This window comes from Muntiacus reevesi, chromosome 7 (assembly GCF_963930625.1).
Source record: "Muntiacus reevesi chromosome 7, mMunRee1.1, whole genome shotgun sequence".
Taxonomy (NCBI): domain Eukaryota; kingdom Metazoa; phylum Chordata; class Mammalia; order Artiodactyla; family Cervidae; genus Muntiacus; species Muntiacus reevesi.
Genome location: NC_089255.1, coordinates 42,072,199 through 42,087,839, shown reverse-complemented (window position 1 = coordinate 42,087,839; position 15,641 = coordinate 42,072,199). Strand labels below are relative to the sequence as shown.

Sequence of the window (15,641 nt, the reverse complement as noted above, 5' to 3'; positions counted from 1 at the left end):
CTTACTGAAGAACATTTAAAAATCATGCTATACCCTTTGTAAAAGTGCAGTTTGGCAGCACTGAAGGGCCCTGAAAAGGGGTTCACGCTCCTACCTTCCTAACCTCAGGTCTTGCCAGCAAGCCCCAAGTCCACGCCCGACCTCTGCTGCACCTGCTGTCAGTGATTTCAGTTTCTCGGTGGGCTTTCAGGCTCCTCACTGCTTTCTCCGACACTGCAGGCCAAATTGCTTATTCGTTCCCATTACACTTACTTTTTTTTCTTGCCAGAAGATAGCATGTTTTCTATCACATCTTAGGTAATTGTATCCATATCTGTCTCCCCTGCCATGGCCCCAGTTGTGTGTTCCCTGTGGTCAGCAGCAGAAGCTGACTTCTCAGTTTCCAAAGCACCAACACAGGCCCAGTTCACATATATTCCTCCTGGTTATTTTAGCATCTAAATTTAGACATACTTTGAAAGATTAGAATTCTAGAGTTGTCATTTGGGGGGAAGGTAGTTTTCTTTTTTAAACACTTCAAGCACATGCTTTTTCACTACATGTTAACTGTATAAGGGTGTGAACAAGAATATATTTAAAACACATTGGCTCTGCTTAAATGTCCATTGACAGAGGAATGGATAAAGAAGATGTGGTACATATATACAATGGACTATTACTCAATCATTAAAAAGAATGAAGTAGTACCATTTGCAGCAACATGGATAGACCTAGAAAGTATCATACTGAGTGAAGTAAATCAGACAGAGAAGGAAAAATATCTTATGACATCCCATATATGTGGAATCTTTTTAAAAAGAAGTGATATTAATACAAATAAACTTACAAAACAGAAACAGACTCACAGACTTTGAGAATGACCTTATGGGTGCTGGTGGGAAGGATAGGAGAGAAAGAATAGTTAGGGAGTTTGGGATGGACATGTATACACTGCTGATTTAAAATAGATAACTAACAAGGACCTACTGTATGGCACATGGAACTCTGCTCAATGTTATGTGGCAGCCTGGATAAGAGGAGAACTTGGTGGAGAATGGATACATGTATATGTATGACTGAGTCCCTTTGCTGTTTACCTGAAACTACCACAGCATTTTGTTAACTGGCTATACCCTAATATAAAATAAAAAGTTTTCTAAAAAGAAATATATCATCTCTATATTTTGGCAAGATATGCCTTGAAAATATATAGGAAAAAACCCACATTTTGTGGACCTAGGCTGACATGTTATTATAATAATTTAAACATAAATTATGAAAAAGCTGTATGTATAGCTTTTATATCGGAGAAGGCAATGGCAACCCACTCCAGTACTCTTGCCTGGAAAATCCCATAGACGGAGAAGCCTGGTAGGCTGCAGTCCATAGAGTTTCTAAGAGTCGGACACGACTGAGCGACTTCCCTTTCACTTTTCACTTTCATGCATTAGAGACAGAGACAGAAATGGCAACCCACTCCAGTGTTCTTGCCTGGAGAATCCCAGGAAAGGGGGAGCCTGGTGGGCTGCCATCTATGGGGTCGCACAGAGTCGGACATGACTGAGGCGACTTGGCAGCAGCAGCAGCTTTTATATCTTTAAACCAAAATCAAATTGTAAATTAAATATAAACCATGTCTATATCATCATTAAATGAAAATTGTTGGAGATATTCTCCTTTTTGTAGTTTTTCTAGTTCTCTTTTGCTGTCAAATAAACATGGTATTGTGCAATCAGTCTTTTATTTGACATCCTAACGAGAACACTTTTCATGTCATTAAATTTTCAATTGCAAAGCTGTCAAATAGAAGTACAATGCAAGTCATATATGTAATTTCAAATTTTCAGACAGCCACATTAAAAGGTAAAAAGAAACAGATGAATTTAATGTTAAATCATTTTAATCTGTTATCTCTAAAATATTATCATTTTGCCTTGTAATTAATATAGAAAACCTATTATTGAGCTTTTTTTTTTTTTTTTCATTTTTGTTCTAAATCCTCAAAATCTGGTGAGTATTTCATACTCACAGCTCTTTACTTGGGACTGCTAGTGCCTGCTATTGGATAGCATGGTTCTGTAGGATCAAGAAAAAGAAGAGGCATGCTTTGGGCTTATAAGATAAACATTGTTTTTTTTAATATTTACTTTTTCTCATCTAACATACTGAAACTTTCTCAATCTAGAGCATTGATTTATGCATCATATAAAATGGTACAATAGCTCCCTTTTTAATCCACGTAATTTCCCCAAATTTCTTCAGGAAAACAGTCGTCTAGAAAATGAGCTTCTGGAGAATGCAGAGAAGTTGGCAGAGTATGAGAGTCTGACAAACAAACTTCAGCGAAATTTGGAAAATGTTTTGGCAGAAAAGGTAAATCTGTTTAAATGTGATTTCCTGAAAGGTAACCCCAAAATGTAGTTTACTCAAAAGACCAGAAGCAGTGCCACTAAGAAAATGTCTATTATGGAATTATTTTTGTGACTAAAGGAAGTTGTCAACTTTTGCAGGGATTTAATTTATACGAGGAAAACTTTGCATGGCACTGAGAAAGGATCTCTGCTTTAGTTGAACACATCACTCTAGAATGTTCTTTCCATCATACAGTGGATGGTGTTTCTGTTCAAAAGTCACATTCCTTTCATACTTAAGAGATTGAGTGAACACCAGAAACTGGGGCCTTTGGTATTTTATAGGTCAAAAAAGGACACTTGGGAAAAATGACAACTTTGCACTTCCCGTTTTCTAGTTTGGTGACCTTGATCCCAGCAGTGCTGAATTCTTCCTGCAAGAAGAAAGGCTGACACAGATGAGAAATGAATATGAGCAGCAGTGCCGGGTGAGTGACTGAAGAGAATTTAACTTAGTGGAGGAGTGCCTAGGTTCAGATCCTGCTTCACCATTTACTAGCCAAGTGACTGGTAAATGTAACCTGTGGGTATCTCAATTCCTCATCTTCAAGGTGACAAAAATAAATGAACCCACAAAATAGGGTTGTTGTGGAGAGTCAGGAAGTACACGTGAAGCGCTTAGAACAGAGCCTGAGACACAAGCCTGAGCAAGCCTAGGTGCTTGCTATTAATGTTATTATTTAGTATCCTGACATATGAGAGAGTCCTGCAAACTGCAGTTGTTTGTTTTATCTGGGTCAGAAATTGCCAGCAATTAGAGGAAAATAAAGTTTTATTCTAAGAGAAGGAAACTGTGGTCATGTTGATATGCTTATTCCAAAACCAGCCTTTCCTGAGTGCAGGCCTACTCTGATATAATTTGCTTTTGTTCTGTGGGGATTTTTCCTGAATACATTCCTTCCTTTATTTACAAAATGCCAATAGAGCAGAAACCACTCAGGTCTTTAAGTAGTAAGTCATTACTACTAGAGGACACAAAAACATCCTAATAAATAAGAATCTTTGATTTTTTTAGAAAAGTAACTCTTCTAAACTCAGGAATCTGGGATTTTTTTTCTTTTAAAACCACAAACTCTTGTGTATTTTAACATGGTGAACATAACTGAGTTCAGCCTGCTTTAGATGAACATAGTACTTGGGCAAAAATGAAGAAAACAATCACCTCCTTATGAGGTTGTTCATAGTCTGCCTTCTCAGGAAATAAACACGCAAATTTTGAGAAAAGAAATGAAATATTTGTCACTCTTACAAATACAAATTTTGTAAATACAAGTACAAATTTTGGCTCTTGTCTCTAATCTCCTATGCTTTCAGTTATTTCATCAGTAAAATCTGTCAGCTCCACCTCCAAAAATTCCCCAAATTCATCCACTTATTTATTTTTTAATAGCTTTTCATACCCATACAATTCATCCACTTAAGGTATACAATTCAGTCTCTTTTAGTATATTCACAGAATTGTACAACCATTACTATAATAAATTTTAGAACATTTTCATCACCCGCAAAGAAACTCCCAGTCCACCTAGCTGTAATCTCTCCCATGACCTCCAGCCCTAGGCAACTAATACTCTATTTGCTGTCTGTTTGGTTTTGCCTATTTTTTACATTTCCTATAAATGGATTTATACAATATATCGACCTTTGTGACTAGCTTCCTTCATTTAGCATATTGTTTTTGAACTCTATTCATGTAGTACCATGTATCAGTACTTTATTTCTATTGCTGCATAATATTCCATAACATAGCCATACCACATTTTATTTATCCATCCCTTAGTTGATGGACATTGAGTTATCTCAAATATTGTGAATAATGGGCTGCTGTGAATAATTTGTGTGTGAGCTTTTGTGTGGACACATGCTTTCATTTCTCTTGGGTATGTACTGAGGAGTGGAATTGAATCATATGATGACTGTATGCTTAACCTTTGAAGAACTGCCAAATTTTTTGCAAAATACTTGCACCATTTTACATTCCCACCAGTATGAGAGTTCCAGTTTCTCTCTGTCCTTGCCAACAGTTGTTACTCTATGTCCTTTTTATTTCAGCCAGCCTAGTGGATATGAAGTGGAATCTCATTGTGGCTTTGATTTGCATTTCCCTGATGGCTAATAACATTGAGTATCTTTTCATGTGCTTGTCAATATATCTCTTCAGATCCTTTGCTGAACATTTAAATGTGTTATTTGTCTTTTTGTTATTGAGTTGTAATAGTTCTTTATATATTCTGTATACAAGTCTCTTATCAGATATATAAGGTGCAAAAACTTTCTTTTTTTCCGTGCTGTGGGTTGTCTTTTTACTTTCTTGTTGGTATCCTTTGAAGCACAGAAGTTTCTAATTTTGATGATGTACAGTTTATCTGTTTTTTCTTCCGTTGCTTGTTTTTGACATCACATCTAAGATTTATATTGGTTTTCAAACTCCAGCTATTACAAGACCAAGTAGACGAACTCCAGTCTGAACTGCAAGAATATCGTACCCAAGGCAAAGTATTCAGGCTTCCCTTGAAGAACTCACTGTCAGAAGAACTTGATATTAACAGTGGTTGCATCGAGCCTGACCAGGGTAAGCCATTCAGACACCATCTTTTCAGAGTTTGTGCCTTTGACTTTTGATTTTATTTTTTTTTTTAAATTTTTTTTATTTTTCAGTGGGTTTTGTCATACATTGATATGAATCAGCCATAGAGTTACACGCATTCCCCATCCCGATCCCCCCTCCCACCTCCCTCCTCACCCGATTCCCCTGGGTCCTCCCAACCCACCAGGCCCGAGCACTTGACTCATGCATCCCACCTAGGCTGGTAATCTGTTTCACCATAGATAATATACATGCTGTTCTTTCGAAACATCCCACCCTCACCTTATCCCACAGAGTTCAAAAGTCTGTTCTGTACTTCTGTGTCTCTTTTTCTGTTTTGCATATAGGGTTATCGTTACCATCTTTCTAAATTCCGTATATATGTGTTAGTATACTGTAATGTTCTTTATCTTTCTGGCTTACTTCACTCTGTATAATGGGCTCCAGTTTCATCCATCTCATTAGAACTGAGTCAAATGAATTCTTTTTAAGGGCTGAGGACTTTGATTTTAAAACCATGGTTGAATGTAAAATTGCAAAATGTTGGCAACCCTGCCTTCTCCACCCCCACAGCACTACCCCACCCCCCACCCCCCAATAAAAGACTTTGGCAATGCTATTTTCTTGAGTTGTTTCACTTGTGGTATGTTTTTTTCATTTGTCCTTGAAGTCTTTATGAGAATATTTCCATCTGATTTTGATACACATCAACAAAGAAATGGAAAAATCAAACCACAAGGATATTAAAAAAAAACTGGCCATGAGTCTGCAAATCCAGGCCTTGGGAGTGTTAGAATTCAGTCACTGAGTTATTGCTGAATCCTCCCTTTCTAAAGCAGTGCCTAACTGGTGTGACAATGTTTTGGAGAGTGAGCCAGCCAGAAACCCCAGAATTTGATTTCCTTACGTTGATTGTGCTAATGCCTGCAAAACAACAAATAAGATAAATAAATGTTGGTGCCTGTGCCTTGGGGAGGATTTTGAGTAATACAGCTGGAAGGCAGAGCTGTTTGGGAACCCTCCTATGTTCGTTATCAGCTCTTTTCCTCCCTCCTCATATCCTGCCTCTTTCCTCCAGTGTGTTGAATATGAATTTCAGAAAGGGTTTATAATGAATTCTTCATTGTAAATAGTTTTCCCCACTGCTACTTGGAACAGGAGTACAGGTTCTCACAATGGTTGTTTATTCTTCTCCTTACCTATTTATTCTACAGTAAATAAGGGAGTGAGGAGGGAACAGGAAGAGGCTTGAATACTTTTCCTCTAAGTCTGTACTCTGTAGCCATACTATGGTAAAAGGATGGAGCCCAACTGATATATCTCAGAAGCTTTTCTGGGCTTTTCCGTAGATGAGCAAGGGCTGGGAGTACATGAGACTGTGCCATCTTGGGATGGTTTACACCCCAGGTATCACTTCTCAGATGGGGAATGCCATCACAGATATAGAGAAAGCCCAAAGATTGTCAATTCCAGATTGCCTTAATTGTCAATTCCCCTGCCTTAATGTTAATCCCCTGCCTTAGTATTAGATGTAATCATTTCATCTGTGCACTAGCTCAGCCCTCAGCGTATGCTTCACATTTCAATGTTTGTCTCAGTCACCATCGTGGGCAGTTGCAGAGGTGAACTCCTATGAAATGAGTTGATAGTTTTCTACCGAATCTGCCTATATCCAGGTTCCTAACCTATGCTCCATTCTTTTAAATAACTTTAGCTGATAATTTAAGATGAGGCCCCACCTGCACTACAGGAAATTAGCATTATAGTGCTCAGTCTTCTGTAATGTTGAGTGGTGGCTTGGATTTCTTGATCCATGAAGTTAACACCTCAAAGCATAGTAAGTATCCTGGCCATTCATCCTCCTGCCACATTCCCTTCTGCTGATTTGGCACCCAGTGTTTGTTGGATGGCAGGAAGGCTGGTTGGTTTGATCATACTGCCTCACTCTGCAGCATTTTCATTAGCAGGAGGTCACTTTTAAGCAACATTTTCCCCATCTGCTCCCACTTCCTGTCCTATTGACTTCTAGTAAGGTTTGACACACTGCCTGTACATGGAAAATCTGTTGTCTTTGTTTTTCCTCATTTTCCCTCATGCTTGAAAACAAGAGACCACTCTTGGATTCTGCTGTTTCCTAGTAGATATCATCTATTGCAATTTAGGATTCTGTAATTAATACCAGTTGTGTTATTGAAAGAACCTGCAGCCGGGTCAACAGATCCCATGTGTTTTCAGGGCTTGGTTCTGAAGAATGCAATCCACTGAATATGAGCATCGAGGCAGAGCTGGTCATCGAACAGATGAAAGAACAACATCACAGGGACTTGTGTCACCTAAGACTGGAGCTTGAAGATAAAGTAAGACTTTCTTCTCAATCCTGTTCTCTGATTTCTTTGAGCTCTGACAGGCTTTTGCATGTACGACACTCTCCATTCTTTTTTCTCCCAGAGCAGCACTTTCTGTACATTTCCTCATGCGTCTGGGTGGCTACCAGGAACTCACTTCCTCAGGATGCTTTCACAGGCCAAGGGGCCTTTAAGGGCTGTTCCTTGTAGGAGAGAGATTCTTAAAAATGAAATATCTTCAGTCCTAGCCAGCATGGAGCTTAAAGGTCATTACATTATTTCCAACTCATTAAAAAAAACCTTTAAAAAGTCCTTTGATATAGCATTACCTCCTAAATTAGGTACAAGTTCTCAATTTTGGTTTTCAAAACCATTTACCATGTTACTTTAGGTTATATTTCCAGTCTTCTCTTTTATCATTCCTTTGAGTTACTTTATCTTCCAGCCAAACCAGGTAGTTTGCTGCTCTTCATCAAACTGTCCTCTTTTGCTCATGCTATTACATGCTATGTTATTATTTCTTTCTACCTCTTGAAAGTCTACTTAACCTTCAGAGTTTACATTAAATGCTACCTCTTATATCCCTGAATTCTCCCAACCAAACATGATTTTCACCTCCTTACATTGTAGGTATTTTTCCTATACATGTTTTTATATGTTTTATTCTGACTGGTAGTACACTTTCTTTATATTTGTCATAACCATGTCTAGAGAGGGAGCAATGTCTTATCCAACTTGTGTTCCCATGAGGCCTGCAGAGTACCTGACAGGTGTCAAATAAATACTTGAATATAATTATCTATGTTAAGACTTTCAGTTTGCAGTTGGAAAGGATGCCTGTGAAGAAATAAAGTGTCTGTGTGAAGGTCTAGTTAGTTTTAACAGAGTTGTTTAGAAACAAATAACATTCAACCAATTTACAAAGGAAATCAAACCATGCTTGACTAGAAAATATTTAATGTGTTTTGAATTGTTACTTTAAAACAAAAATAGGAAAACTGAGAATTGTCTTGTAAGAAAAAAGTCTTTACTGCCCCATCGCCTTTCCATGGCCTTGAGTTGAATAACACTGTGGTGGTTTCACTTTCTGGCTTTAGGTGAACTATTATGAAAAGCAGCTAGATGAAACCAAAGTTGCCTTTGAAAAGGAGCAGGAGAACATGAAGCTCAAGTGTGAGAATGAAGTACACATCTTAGAAGAACAAATAAGTGACCTTAAAAATAAAATTGCAGAACTTCAGGGCCAGACAGAAGTACTCAAGGAGGCACAACACATGGCTATCTGCAGACATGAGGAGGAGAAAAAACAGCTGCAGATGAAATGGGATGAGGAAAAGACTCATGTGCAGGAGGAGCTGCGGCTGGAACATGAGATGGCCCTCAGGGCTAGGCTGGAGCAGGTGGAGGAAGGCTTTAACAGAGAGAGGGAAAAACTTGTTCAAAATGGCGCCTGGACAGAGGAGAAGGTGAGGGGCTTGACTCAGAAACTAGAACAAGCTCACCAGGAGCAGCTGAAAAGCCTGGTGGAGAAACACATTCTTGAGAAAGAGGAATTGCAAAAAGAGCTCTTGGAAAAACACCAAAGGGAACTACATGAGGGAAGGTAAGAAAGTGGGAAAAGTAGAGGAGGGGACACCAGTCCTCAGGGGCACCGCAAGTCCCAGTCAGTAAAGGCGACTTTGAAAAATCAGAAGGTGTAAGAGCCCATACTGACTAGAATTCTTTTTTTAGTTTTTCAACTTGTTTTGTCCTTGTTTAGATATAAGCCTACCTTGGGATTATTGAAACTTTTTTTTTAAGAGAAAAGTTGTTTTTTTTTTTTTATCAGACATGTACTTTTTAAGGTACCAGATGAGGATAAGATTATCACAAATGTGATTTCTTTTTTGTTTAGTCCTGTTGTTTTCTTAGAAAGGCCTTTTATAAGTGATTAGATTCTGGGCAAAGTTACATTTCCTCCCAGAGTTATGAAACACTGTTTTGTGCTTACTTTCCTCATGTGAAACCTCAGGTGCTTTTGAGGGCTTTGGTGCTTCATACTTTAACTTGGTGGTACTTCATTAAATAGAAAGCAAAACATATATGTATGGTTTATATAACTACATATAGACAGACAGAGAGTCACTCAGTCTTGTCTGACTCTTTGTGACCCCACAGACTATAGCCTGTCAGGCTCCTCTATCCATGGAATTCTCCAGGCAAGAATACTGGAGTGGGTTACCATTTCCTTCTCCCAGGGGTCTTCCTAACCCAGGGATCAAACCTGGATCTCCTACATTGCAGTCAGATTTCTTTACCATCTGAGGCACCAGGGTATACGTAATTAAAACAAAAGAATTTTATGTATTTCCCATTTAGGGTTTAGGGTAATATGTATTTGAACATTTAATGAGAAAGCTCTGTAAGTTTTTGGCTAAAAATCCATAAATATCTGGGAGTATGCCAGAGAATTTGGTTTTTAAATCTTCTTTTTAAATGCAGAGAGAGGTAAGTGAGTCTTTTAAATTAATTCTGGCTGCCAGTGTTGGTGCTCAGAAATGAGATCCCTTCTGAGTATAGAAATAAGTGAAGACCATTTTTTAGAAAATATTTAAATTGTTTGCTTGGCTGCTTCTATGCATGGGAAAATGTTTTTTGTTTGCTTCTAGAGTTGATGACAGTTTCAGTAATGCTGTATGTTGACCACATTTAGGGAAAAAATGGAAACTGAGTATAATAGAAGAACCTCTCAGATAGAAGGCCAGTTTCAGGCTGACTGTCAGAAAGTCACTGAGAGATATGAACACGCCCTGCGGAGTCTGGAGGCGCACTACCGCCAACAGCTGAAGGAGCTCCTGGACCAGCAGTGTGAGGAGAGGTCCCAGTGGGAGTTCGAGAAGGACGAGCTCACCCAGGAATGTGCGGAAGCCCAGGAGCAGCTCAAAGAGACTCTGCAGAGGGAGAAAGCAACCTCTTTGGTCCTCACCCAGGAGAGAGAGATGCTGGAGAAGACATACAAGGAGCATTTGAATAGTATGGTTGTTGAGAGAGAGCAGCTGCTACAGGACCTGGAAGATCTGAGAAACGTGTCTGAAAGTCAGCAAAGTCTCCTGTCCAACCAGATACTTGAGCTGAAGAGCAATCACGAAAGAGAGCTGAAGGACCGTGAGCAGGTCCCGTGCCAGGCGGGCACCTCAGCGCAGCTGGCCAGCCAGAGGCTTGAACGGCTGCAAAGGGAACATGACCAGGAGACGCAGGAAATGATGTCCAAGCTTCTGGTCCTGGAGAGTGTCCACAGAGCAACCTGTGAGAAAGCAGATCGAGAGAGGGCTGAGATGAGCACAGAAATATCCAGGCTCCAGAAAAAAATCAAGGAGATGGAGCAGGTAGTGCCTCCTCCCTCCAGGCTTCAGAATAGCTGTCAGGTGATAGGAGGGGAGGAGGCAGAAGAAAATGGCGACATGTCCCTGCTTCAGCAAGGAGAACAGCTGTTGGAAGAGAATGGAGATGTTCTCTTAAGCCTGCAAAGAGCCCATGAACGAGCAGTGAAGGAAAATGTGAAAATGGCAACTGAAATTTCTAGGTTGCAGCAGAAGCTGCAAAAATTAGAACCAGAGTCAATAATGTCTTCTTGTTTAGATGAACCAGCCACTGGGCTCTTTGGAAATTCAGTGGAACAAACAGAGCCATTTTTACAGCCAAACCAACTCAGTCAAGCAGAAGGTGGAACCATGCAGTGTATTCTCAATGACCTACAAGGCGATGAGGTCCGTGACCTTGAAAGTACAGGGGCGAGCTCTGGTCAGAGACAGGTCAGAGTAGAGGAGTCTGAAGCATCAATAGAGAGTTTTTCCGAGCTTGAAAATAGTGAGGAGACCAGAACTGAAACCTGGGACCTGAAGAGCCAGGTCGGCCAGCTTCGGGAGCAGTTAATGATCTTACGAGCAGACTGCGATCGAGCGTCTGAAAAGAAACAGGACCTGCTGTTTGATGTTTCTGTGCTAAAAAAGAAACTGAAGATGCTTGAAAGAATTCCTGAAGCTTCCCCCAAGTATAAACTGTTATACGAAGATGCCAGTAGAGAAAATGAATGTCTTCAGGAAGAGCTGAGGATGATGGAGACGCGCTACGACGAAGCACTAGAAAGTAACAAAGAACTCACTTCAGAAATGTTCAGATTACAGGATGAGCTAAAGAAGGTTGAAGAAATGACTGACACATTCCTTAGCCTGGAAAAGAGTTACAATGAGATCAAAAGAGAAAACGAGGAACTGCATGTTCTGGTTTTGAGACTTCAAGGCAAGATTGAGAAGCTACGAGAAAGAGCAGCACTGCAGTGTGACTGCTTCTCCTTATGGGAAGCCCATTTGGATAACCTGGAAGTCGGACCTGATGAAAAGGTCTTTGAACGAAACCAAACACTAGATGAGCAGGTACCAAATGTTATGAGTGTGCACCATATTATAGAAGAACATTTGTATCAAGAAAACCAGTACCTAGAACAGGAGAATACACAGCTCTTAGAGAAAGTAAAAGCACATGAAATTGCCTGGCTACATGGAACACTCCAGACACATCGAGACAAGCCTGGAGCACAGAACCGAGTTATACTGGAGGAAAACACTGCTCTCCTCGGCCTTCAAGACAAGCATTTTCAGCACCAGGCCACCATCGCGGAGTTAGAACGGGAGAAAAAAAAGCTGCAGGAGCTGACTAGAAAGTTGAGGGAAAGAGTCACTGCTTTAGTCAAGCAAAAAGATGTACCTTCTCAAGGAGAAAAGGAGGAAGAGCTGAAGGCAATGATGCATGACCTGCAAATCACATGCAGTGAGATGCAGCAGAAAGTTGAGCTTCTGAGGTAATGTATGTACCTTCTACACTTCACGGAGCCTCACAGAGCACCTCACCAGATCTAACTTCTGCTGCTTGCTGTGCCTAGAGAAACTAACCTGTTAGTCTTCAAAAAGAGAGCAGTACTTTAGACTCCCTTCTGCTTCTGTGTTGTATTAACAAGTAGAATAACCCAGCCTAGGAGGCACTCCTTCCTCTATGGGAAATAAATGTTGTTCATTTGGGGACTGAAAGTTCATAACGGAGAGTGTTCACTGTTTAACCATGTGCGTCCTCATTGTATGTCGTCTTTAACTCTTTTCTAGCACTTCATTTGGATGGGCAGACTTTTTTCCTTTGGCTAAATGTTATTTTCATCATTTTGATGAAACAAGTTATATGAGAATGAATGCCTTTTGTGTATTATTAACTCACTTGGTAGATAAGAACTTTCTTCTTATACTAATATGGGGAAAATGTTGTGTTTCATGGCTTATGGTTTGTCACTTACATCACTTAAAGTGCATGCTGATATTCTATAGATATTGGAAATTCACCTTAGAACATACAATTTTTTGAGGAGCTATCAGATTTTAATGTGCTGAAAGAACAGAGACAAATATACTAATTTGAACCACTGCTCACTTGACTTTATAAAATATGATAGCAATAGTCTTCTAACAAATTTGGTTCAAAAAATTGTAGAATTTACATCATGTCTGAAATGTCTTAATGATATGAAAAAAAAAAAAACAATTCTAGGTGTAGTCTTTCCTCTTTTTATTTTAGACTGTTCTTAGTTCCAAAAATCATAATGAGATGAAAGAAATTAGAAGGTAACCATTAGTGTACATATTTTGATATGTCCCTTTCATTTATGTAGTGAATTTTCTTTCTCTAGGTAACCTTGGGGTTTAAAACTAAAGCTCATAAAGCTTCGTGATACGGCTTTTGTCTTTGAGGAGCAGGCAGGACTTGAGACTGAAATACAGAGTTATTTGCTCAAAGCAGTATGAGAAAGTCAGCAAGTGCGATGGGTACTGAGTCTTTTTTCTGTCTCAGTGCTTAAGTGTTTTAGTCACACTTCCTTAATGTCTTTTAGTAAAATTCTTACTTCCCAAAAGAAATGAGTCAGTCTGTCATAGCTTGATTTCCAAGTATGAAGAGACTACTAATTTAGGCTTTTCTTTTTAACTGGTATGGAATATGGGTTTAATTGGAAGTTACTAGAAAGTGTTTTCCAAAGATGCCAGATGATGGCCTTTTAATAACTATTTTTTAAAAATCTCTGTACTGCAGATATGAATCTGAGAAGCTTCAAGAGGAAAATTCTATTTTGAGAAATGAAATTACTACTTTAAATGAAGAAGACAGCATTTCTAACCTGAAATTAGGGAAATTAAGTGGATCTCAGGAAGAAATGTGGTAAGATATATACTTAAATATGCTGAAGGCATTTTTGCAAGGACTAAAACTGTTGTAATTCAGTGTTTAAAGCCTAACTCTTAAGTTATATTTTTATTGTCCCTTTAGGCAAAAAATAGAAACTGTACAACAGGAAAAAGCTGCAGTTCAGAAGATGGTTGAAAATTTAAAGAAACAGGTAAGAGGTATTTCTCAATGTTTCCTGATTCTAAAATTTTTTTTTCTTTAACAATAATGGTAAGGTTGTAATTCTGAGTTTCAAAATGGAAACTTACCTCATGCTAATTCTAAATTCAGTTTCTATTTTTTGAAAATATATTTATTATTTTCAAAATGTGTATACATTATTTCTAGACTCTGGGTGTTTAATACAAGCCGTATAATCAGTGGAAATGGGGAGATGATAATCTCTAAACCAAACCTATGAAAAACTAGCTCTATCCCTTATGTGTTTGGTCCATTCTCTTTTTTTAATTGATGGGAAATCGCTTTACAATTTTGTGTTGGTTTTTGACATACAGCAACATGAATCCGTCATAATTTTATATATACATATACATCCCTTCCTTCCTGAGCCTCCCTTCCCTCCCGCTATCCCATATCTCTAGATCATCACAGAGTACCAGGCTGGGTCCCTGTTATTTAGCAACTTCCCACTAACTATCTGTTTTACACATAATAGTGTATATATGTCAATGCTATTTTCTCAGTTCATCACACCCTCACCTTCTCCTGCTGTGTCTACAAGTCCATTCTCTACTAAGTTCATCAGTACCATTTTTCTAGTTTCCATATATATGTGTTAATGCACAACATTTGTCTTTCTCTTTCTGACTTCACTCTGTATAAGAGGCTCTAGGTTCATCCACCTCGCTACAACTGACTCAGATTTGCTCCTTTTTATGTCAGAGTTATATTCCATTGTGTCAATGTACCGCAACTTCTTTATCCATTCATCTGTCAGTGGACATCCAGGTTGCTTCCATGGCTATTGTAAAGTGCTGCAGTGAACATTGGGATACATGTGTCTTTGAGAATGTTAGTTTTCTCAGGGTATATGCCCAATAGTGGGATTGCTAGGTCATATGGTAGATTTAGTCTTTTACGGAATCTCCATACTGTGTTCCATAATGGCTGTATCAGTTTATATTCCCACCAACAGTGCATAAGGGTTCCCCTTTCTCTACATCCTCTCCAGAATTTATTGTTTGTATATTTTTTGATGATGACCATTCTGACTGGTGTGAGGTGATAACTCATTGTAGTTTTGATTTGCATTTGTAATAATGAGTGATGTTGAGCATCTTTTCATGTGTTTATTAGCCATCTGTGTGTCTTTTTTGGAGAAATGTCTGTTTAGGGCTTCTGCCCATTTTTTGATTGGGCTTTCTGATTTGCTTTGATTTGTTTTTCTGATATTAAGCTATATGAGTTGCTTATATATTTTGGAGATTAACCCTTTGTCAGTTGCTTCATTTGCGATTATTTTCTCCCATTCTGAGGGTTGTCTTTTCATCTTGTTTATAGTTTCCTTTGCCGTGCAAAGGCTTTTAAGTTTTGTTAGGTCCCATTTATTTACTTTTGTTTTTATTTCCATTAATCTAGGAGGTGAGTCAGAGAGAATTTTGCTATGATTTATGTCAAAGAATGTACTGCCTGTGTTTTCCTCTCAGAGTTTTATAGTTTCTGGCCTTACATTTAAGTCTAATCCATTTTGAGTGTACTTTTGTATATGGTGTCAGGAAGTGTTCTAATTTCATTCTTTTACATGTAGCTGTCCAATTTTCCCAGCACCACTTATTGAAGAGGCTGTCTTCTCTCCATTGTATATTCTTGACTCCTTTTTCAAAGATAAGATGTCCATAGGTGCCTGGGTTTATTTCTGGGCTTTCTATCTTGTTCCATTGGTCTATTTATCTGTTTTTGTGCCAGTATTATACTGTCTCAATGATTGCAGCTCCTCATGTGGTTTTCATTTAGGTTAACCCCTTCCTCTTTCTTCAGCATGATTAAAAGCAGTAGGTTAAGAATAGAATTTTACAGATATAGAATACTAGTTAGTCCATGTATATTTTCACAGAATTA

The 15,641-nt window shown here is 38.7% G+C and overlaps 1 protein-coding gene across 7 annotated transcripts in view; it reads left to right on the top strand.

The window, feature by feature from the left end:
• The window catches only part of NIN (ninein), a 100,356-nt gene that overhangs the window by 57,915 nt on the left and 26,800 nt on the right, over positions 1 to 15,641 (top strand). For all 7 annotated transcript variants that reach the window (XM_065940223.1, XM_065940221.1, XM_065940222.1 and 4 more), the window contains exons 13-20: positions 2,242 to 2,352; positions 2,729 to 2,818; positions 4,824 to 4,962; positions 7,213 to 7,334; positions 8,420 to 8,925; positions 10,015 to 12,159; positions 13,431 to 13,556; positions 13,665 to 13,734. In XM_065940223.1, the coding sequence (XP_065796295.1) occupies positions 2,242 to 2,352; positions 2,729 to 2,818; positions 4,824 to 4,962; positions 7,213 to 7,334; positions 8,420 to 8,925; positions 10,015 to 12,159; positions 13,431 to 13,556; positions 13,665 to 13,734 (3,309 nt within the window). The remainder of the gene's footprint in view (positions 1 to 2,241; positions 2,353 to 2,728; positions 2,819 to 4,823; positions 4,963 to 7,212; positions 7,335 to 8,419; positions 8,926 to 10,014; positions 12,160 to 13,430; positions 13,557 to 13,664; positions 13,735 to 15,641) is intronic.